This window comes from Orycteropus afer, unplaced genomic scaffold (genome assembly GCF_000298275.1).
Source record: "Orycteropus afer afer isolate SDZICR_OR568_19922 unplaced genomic scaffold, OryAfe1.0 scaffold00703, whole genome shotgun sequence".
Classification (NCBI taxonomy): domain Eukaryota; kingdom Metazoa; phylum Chordata; class Mammalia; order Tubulidentata; family Orycteropodidae; genus Orycteropus; species Orycteropus afer.
Window position 1 is genome coordinate 637343 of NW_006922290.1, and position 7400 is coordinate 644742.

The following is a 7400-nucleotide window of genomic DNA, read 5'->3' on the forward strand; positions in this document are numbered from 1 at the left end:
CCATAGCACTTTTCACTCCAGGGATTCTCAGCATGGAAGCGAGCAGCATCAGAATCTCTGGGCCACTAGGACGATTGCTGTTAGCTGCCCTTGAGTCAACTCTGACTCATGACAACCTTATGTACAAAATGAAATGTTACCCAATACTGCATTGTCCTCAACCACCAGCAGCGTGTTTCAGTCCATTGTTGCTGATACTGTGTCAATCCATCTCACCGAGAGGCTCTCACGCATTCACTGACCCTCTAGCTCACCAAACATGATGTCCTCCTCTCATGATTGGTCCCTCCTCATGATGTGTCCAAAGCAAGCAAGGTGGACAATGATCTGTTGTGATCTTTGGCTTAGTTTTGGAAGTAGATCACTAGGGATTTCTTCCTAGTCTGTCTTATTCTGGAAGCTCTGCTTAACTTATTCACTGTGGTGATCCTGCTGGTATTTGAAATACTGATAATGTCATTTCCAGCGTTACAGCAACATACATCACACTATGACAAACTTACAGACAGATGGTGAAGAGGATAGGTTAGTAAAGGCATATTCAGCTCAACTGTTTTTATTACTGGTGACAAAACGAAAGGCTCTCTCACTAACCTTGTTCTGGTTTGAGGGAAAGGAGACCCCTAAGTAAGGGTAAGAAAGCATTGTAGAACAGGTTGAGAAATGATGAGCAGGTCTTTCAGATGAAGAAACGCATGATAGTCCCATCCATATTGTTGCTCATTTCTGGGGTCTTTCTTATGGATCTCACACTTCTTTCACTTCTGCATCCAAGAACTGGCTTTGGTGTAATGTTTCTGAATAAATGTCTTACGATGGTGCCTATAGTCCTGTGTTTCCCCAACTCTCCCTTGATCACAGGGGCCAATCTGTTGTCAAGCTTATGGTTTTAAATCAGACTCCTGGTACCCTAAATTAAGTTGCTATTTGGGTCACTGTATGTAAAACAATTAAAAGAAAATGGGCCAGTGGCCATTTGTGAGCCCAGAGAAAAGGCAGGTTTACTTGTGTTGCTTTCAGGACCTGTTTGGAGATGACCACAATAAGAATGGGTTCAAAATGTTTGACTCCTCGGACTATCATGGCCAAGACCTACTTTTCAAAGATGCCACCATCCAAGCAGTGCCCGTAGGGGAGAAAACCACATACCAAGACTGGCTGGGCCTCGACTACGTGGTGTCCCTGGAAGGGATGCTGTCTCAACAGTGCTCCCGTGCAGGTAGGGTGGCCTGGGTACAGGTGGGAAGCTTTAAAAGCCCTGGGAAGGCAGCTTCACACCACACAGAGCAGGAGCAGACTCCGGCCGCATGCTGGGGCATCATCTAGACTCTTCCTCAGATTCTCTGAAGGACCCTCTAGGTTCTTGGTGACTCAGAGCAGGGGCCCCCATTTTACAAACAACCAAGTATCCAAGTGAAATGTCCCAGGAAGCCCTGAACAGGGAGCTGCAGACAACCATAGGCAAAAACGCAGGCTATATAACCCAAACAGACCTGGGTAATTACATAAATGCTAATTATAATAGTCCAGAGAAGATGTGAGGCAACTGTATAAATATGCAGGTAGCATAATATTTAAAAGAATGCATATGTAAAGAAGTTAGGGAAAAGAAAAACTTAAGTAAGGTAGAGTGCCGGAGTCTGGAATGAGATTAGTACACAGAAGGACACTCGTTTAGAGTCCTGCATAGGAATCCCTGGGGCCACAATTGTGCACTCTGTGTGCTGGGAGGCCTTACTGCTGTGTTTGATCCCCTAGCGGTCACCACCTCCGGGGTGTCCCTGCTGCTGCTGCTGCTGTTGTTGCCACTGTCCCTCACCGCTGGCCTCCTGCAGCCCTTCCTCTGAAAGCAAGCCTCACCCTCCCTTGCAATGGAAGCCAACTCAGAAATCTCTATACATAAAGCCTTTCTCCTTGGTAAATCCGGTTAACACTGCTCAGAGGAGAAACGTGTGATGGGAGAGGAAGTGTAAGAAACCACAGAGCATCTCAGATCTGAGATTCCCAACACTGAAGAGAAGTTTCTATGATTGCTTTGAACTGGAATAAAGACGAGTGCTAAAGAAAAGTCTCCCAACTTGGACGGGAGCAGGTTCCTCCTGCTGGAAGCCAGCCTTCTGCCTCCCAGGCACCACCTGGCCCTCTGCTACCTGAGGCAGCATGCTGGCGGTCCCCCAGTCACACCCCACCCACAGGCTGGCACAGGTTCTGCTTCCCAGCAGACTCTGCCACCACATGGAGCCTCACCAGGCTTGAGCTCAGAAAAGTCCAGTTACCAAGGAAACAGGCTGAGCCTGGCTTCCCACACGGCCTCTGCTGGAGCGTGGAGCCTGCCCTGCAGAGATGCCCAGTGGGGCCTGGTGAGATGTGAGAGGGCCTGCAGGCCCCCCCGCCCACTCCCAGGAGCCACTGCAGCTCTGAGTGGGCTGGCCCAACACAACCCGTGCTCCATCTCCCTGCTCCCTCCTGGGACACTGTGTCTGTCCACTGCGGCATCTACCGGATGAAGCTGCAGCCAGATCTCCGGGAAGCTGATGCTGCTGGCCACGCCCAGCCCCTGCCCTTGTCTTCGGTGGCTGGGTGTATCCCAGCCCATGGGACATCTGAGAACACTGGGCTGAGAGAGGCTCCCTGGTCTTGTGCCACCCACATGATCAGTTGCAGATCAAACCGATGTGATCCATAGGGTTTGAATTGATTGATTTTTACCCGATCATGCTGGACTTGGGGGGGCCAGGGTTGGACCCTGGGGATGAAACCTTCAAGGAATTGTTAGGCAAAGGAAATTGTTCTCAGTAAGAATACTTGTTATGTGGGAAGCTTGATGCAGGATTGGGGTCTAAACACCTGTCTGTTGTAAGGAAGCCAGGCTACAGAATCAGAGCCTTCGGTGAACTCAGCTGTGCCAGGCTCTTCCCTGGGTTAAGCCCCTTCCTATGTTTCCTACTCTCAGGCTCCATCTCAGAGTATCCTCTTTTAGCCCCAATATGGCATGCCACTCTTCAGCCTACTGTGTACACTGGTCCATAGCTGTTGCCTGAGGACTGAAGGGATCAGCCTCAGGAAGCTCTAGGCACTGGAACAAGAGGTGTCCAGGCCTCTCACCTCAGCTGATTGGTCTAGTGGTGGGGACAGGGAGGCTCTCTGACATTCTCTTTGTCAGAGGAGCCACAGGCCTGGGCTAGGTATTGGGGTGAGCTCCATCTCCTCATAGTGTGGGCAGCCCTGTGCCTGCTGGGGTTGCAAGAATCAGAGGGCAAAGCCTGAAGGGGGTCCTCTCACTGCTCCATTATTGGAGCCATGGTTGTCTGAGAAGCCAGAGCAAAAGTTTGCAGAACAACCAGCTCTGACTCTGAATTTTGCTCCTTTAAAAAAATTAAAAGAAAGAGAAGAAACAGGAGCAAGCAGCCCTCGTCAGCAGACTGGGAGTTGCGTGGGCCTGGAGCTATTTGCATCCTGGTCTGCGGGGGCCTCAGGGATGCTGATGACAGGCTAGGTTCCCGGTGGCTCACCCCCACCTGGGGGCGTCAAGACGGATCCCTTCCATCTCTCAGCAGCAAGGGAGGCCCCTGGTGGCGACTTGGCAGTAGCAACACTGTCCCAAGGAGTCCAGTTACCACACTGGGTAGGGGGACCCTCACCCCACCTGTGAAGGGACTTTGCCTCTATTACCAAGCTTTGTCCCCTCCTCACAGAAGAGAGGAATGATTTTTCCTGGCTTGTCTCTGACCTGATGATTGTTTGATTTTCCTTTTTATTTAAAGGAAGATTTGTGCATTGAGAAATGTATTTGTATGGCTGGGCCACATGCAGCCCAGGTGAGAAACCTGTACTGTGAGCCACGGAGGCTGTGGTTTGTGTGAGTGCTTGTATAAGTGATGTTTGACTGTCAGGTGACACAGGGGCCACTGCTGTGACAGTGCTAATAAAAGGTGTTGGTTTTTTAAATAAAGCCAAACAAACCTGTACTTGCTGTGGCTTGGATTCTGATAGAAACTTTCCATGGTGAATCTGTTTTGTCTTCTTAGGTAGTCAAAGGCCTACTTGCCCTAGGCCACCCCCACCCCACCAAGAATGACAGCCGGAAGTCAGAGACCACTCCAGGCCACCCACTATTGAGGCCACAAACTCCCTATTCCAATCTGGACTGATTCCCTGCCCCACCACCTGTGGGACCTCAGCTGTCTCTGGCACATCCCAGCTGCCTCCACCCCCTCAGCCCCTTGGGTGTCCGCCCCTCTGGACTGGTGCAGAGGAGGATGCAAATTTCTCCACTGCCCCTGCCCCATGTCTCCAAAATGTGCCGCCCACCCCTTTTCCTTTTTGGCAAGTTTGCTACTAATTCACTAGAGGGGGAGGAGGTGGGGAAAGAGAGCTCCAAGTCCTCCCAGTGGTCACTCTCTGCCTGTTTGGAAGTTTCCACAGGCCCAGGCTGCCACTGTCCTGCTTCCCCTGGGAGGGGAGGAGGTTCTCCATGCTCCCCTTCCCTGAGCTCCAGCCCTCACTCTGCCCCCAGACCACCCCTCTCCTGTCACTGTAGCCATCTCCGAGAGCTGCATCTCACGCCTCCCTGCACACGGGCCATGTCCCATGCAGTCAGTCCAGAGTCCAGTCACCATGAAGCAGGGCAGCAGAAGCTGTCATCACATGGCTCAGTTCCAGCTACTACTCCAACTCCCTTGTTTCAGCCCTTTCCTGCTTTGAGCCTTTGGAAAAGTTAATTAACATCTGAGCCTCACCTCGTCTGAAAAAGAGGCAGAATACTAATACCTACCTGGTGAGGTTGTTGTGAAGATCAGATTATAATATATGTGAGACTCAGCACCTGCTTGGCACATCACAGGGGCAGGAAAGATGGTAGGTTACTATTGCTGTTGCTCAGGTACTCTCTTTGGGTTTCAAATGGCCAATTCTTGGGAGAGAAAATCTGATTGGTCCATTGTGGGTCAGGTGTCCACCACTAGACCAATCAGCTGAGGTGAGGAAACAGGTTTGGAGCTCAAACTTGGCCACTGAGGACCCAGAGAAAGAGGAAATGAAATCACTGGGATGCAGGCAGCCACTCTAATTGGTGGCTTTGTTGTTGCCTGCCATGGAGACCCCAGACTCATGCACGACAGAATGAAAGGCTGCCTGTCCTGCACCATCCAGCCCATTGTGATCTGTAGGGTTTTCAGTGGCTGATTTTCTGAAGCAGACTGCCAGCCTTTTCTTCCTGGTCTCATTCTGGAAGCTCTGCTGAAACCTGTTTAGCATCTTAACAACACACAAGCCTCCACTAACAGATGGGTGGTGCTGTGCCTGAGGTCCATTGGCTGGGAAGCAAAACCAGGTCCCCTGCATGAAAGGCAAGAATCCCATCCCTGAGCTCCCAATGCACTCATCAACTGGGGGCTGCCAGGCCTGTTTTAGGTGATATTTGGCATTCATTGAACAAATATTTATTGGCTGCCTACTGTTAGTAGCCTTAAGTTGCAATATTGAAGAATTCTATGGGCAAAAAATGAACCATGCAGAAAGCATCAAAAGAAGATGCTCTGGTGGCATAGTGCCAAAGGTGTCTGACTGCTAACCAGAAGACTAGTGGTTCAAACTCACCAGCCACTCCACAGGAGGAACACTGGGCAATCTGCTTCCGTAAAGATTTACTTCCTCGAAAACCCAAAGGGGATTTCTATGAATCAGAATCTACTTGATGACAGTGAGTTAGGTTTTGGTTTGGTATCAAAAAGAATTGGTTGATTTTCAGCCATTTCAGGAGGTAGCATATGATCAAGAACTGATGGTCCTAAAGGACAAAGTTCAAGCTGCACTGAAGGCATTGTTGAAAAACAAGGTGGCAAAATACATTTGAGATGTTTCAACAAATGGATGCAACACTGAAAGCACTCACTCATCTATGCCAAGAAATTTGGAAGACAGCTACCTAGCCAACTGACTGGAAGTGATCCACATTTGTGCTCATCTCAAAATAAGGTGATCCAGCAGAATGCAGAAATTATCAAACAATGTCATGAATATCACATGCAAGTAAAATTTTGCTGAAGATAATTCAAAAACGGTTGTATCAGGAAACTGCCAGAAATTCAAACCAGACTCAGAAGAGGGAGTGGAATGAGGGATATCATTGCTGATGTCAGATGGATCTTGACTGAAAGCAGAGAACACCAGAAAGATGTTTACTTTTGTTTAATTGACTATTCAAAGGCATTTGACTGTGTGGGTCATAACAAATTGTGGATAACATTGGGAAGAATGGGAATTCCAGAACACTTAATTGTGCTCACCTAGAACCTGTACATAGATTGAGAGACAGTCATTTGAACAGAACCAGGGGATACTTCATGGTTTTAAATCAGGAAGAGTTTGTGTCAGGGCTGTTATCTTTTCACCATACTTATTCAGTCTGTATGCTGAGCACATAATTCAAGAAGCTGAGCTATATGAAGAACGTGGCATTAGTGTTAGAGAAAGACTCATTAACAACCTACCACATGCAGATGACACAACCTTGCTTGCTGAAAGCAAAGAGGACTTAAGCTCTTACTGATGAAGATCAAAGACAATGGCCTTCAGAATGGATTACTCCTCAACATAAAGAAAACAAATGTCCTCACAACTAGACCAAAAAGCAACATCATGATAAACGGAGAAAAGATCGAGGTTGTTGAGGATTTCACTTTACTTGGATCCACAATCAGCACTCGCAGAAACAGCAGTCAAGAAATCACATGACATATTGCACTGGGAAAATCTGCTGAAAAGATTTCTTTAAATTATTAAAAAGCAAATGTGAGGGCTAATGTGGACCAGACTCAAGCCATGGTATTTTCAGTCACCGCATATGCATGCAAAAGTTGGACAATGAGTAAGGAAGAGCAAAGAAGAGTTGATACCTTTGAATTATGATGTTGGCGAAGAATATTAAGTATACCATGAATTGCCAGAAGAATGAACAAATGTCTCTTGGAAAAAGTACAACCAAAATACTCCTTAGAAGAGAGGATGATGAGACTGGATCATGTGCATTGGGGATGTTATCAGAAAAGACCAGTCCCTGGAGAATGACATTGTGCTTGATAAAGTAGAGGGTCAGTGAAAAAGAGGAAGACTTTCAATGAGATGGAGTGACACAGTGGCTACAACAATGGCTCAGACATAGCAACGATTGTGAAGATGGACCAGAACTGAGCAGTGTTTCATTCTGTTGTACATAAGGTTGCTATGAGTCGAAACCGACTCTACAGCACCTCATGACAGCTGCCTCTAGGTTGGCACTAACAGTCCATTTCACAGTCTGAGAGTCATTATATGTTGTTGTTGTTGTTGTTAAGTGCCGTCGAGTCGTTTCCGACTCATAGCGACCCCATGCACAGCAGAACGAAACACTGCCCGATCCC

At 48.1% G+C, this 7400-nt stretch overlaps 1 protein-coding gene across 1 annotated transcript in view; it reads left to right on the forward strand.

The window, feature by feature from the left end:
* Positions 1–1847, forward strand: part of MELTF (melanotransferrin) — a 31875-nt gene extending 30028 nt beyond the window's left edge. Inside the window, exons 15-16 of the mRNA XM_007957107.2 lie at positions 1021–1213; positions 1759–1847. Of these exons, the coding sequence (XP_007955298.1) occupies positions 1021–1213; positions 1759–1847 (282 nt within the window). The remainder of the gene's footprint in view (positions 1–1020; positions 1214–1758) is intronic.
* The last annotated feature ends 5553 nt before the right edge of the window (positions 1848–7400 follow it).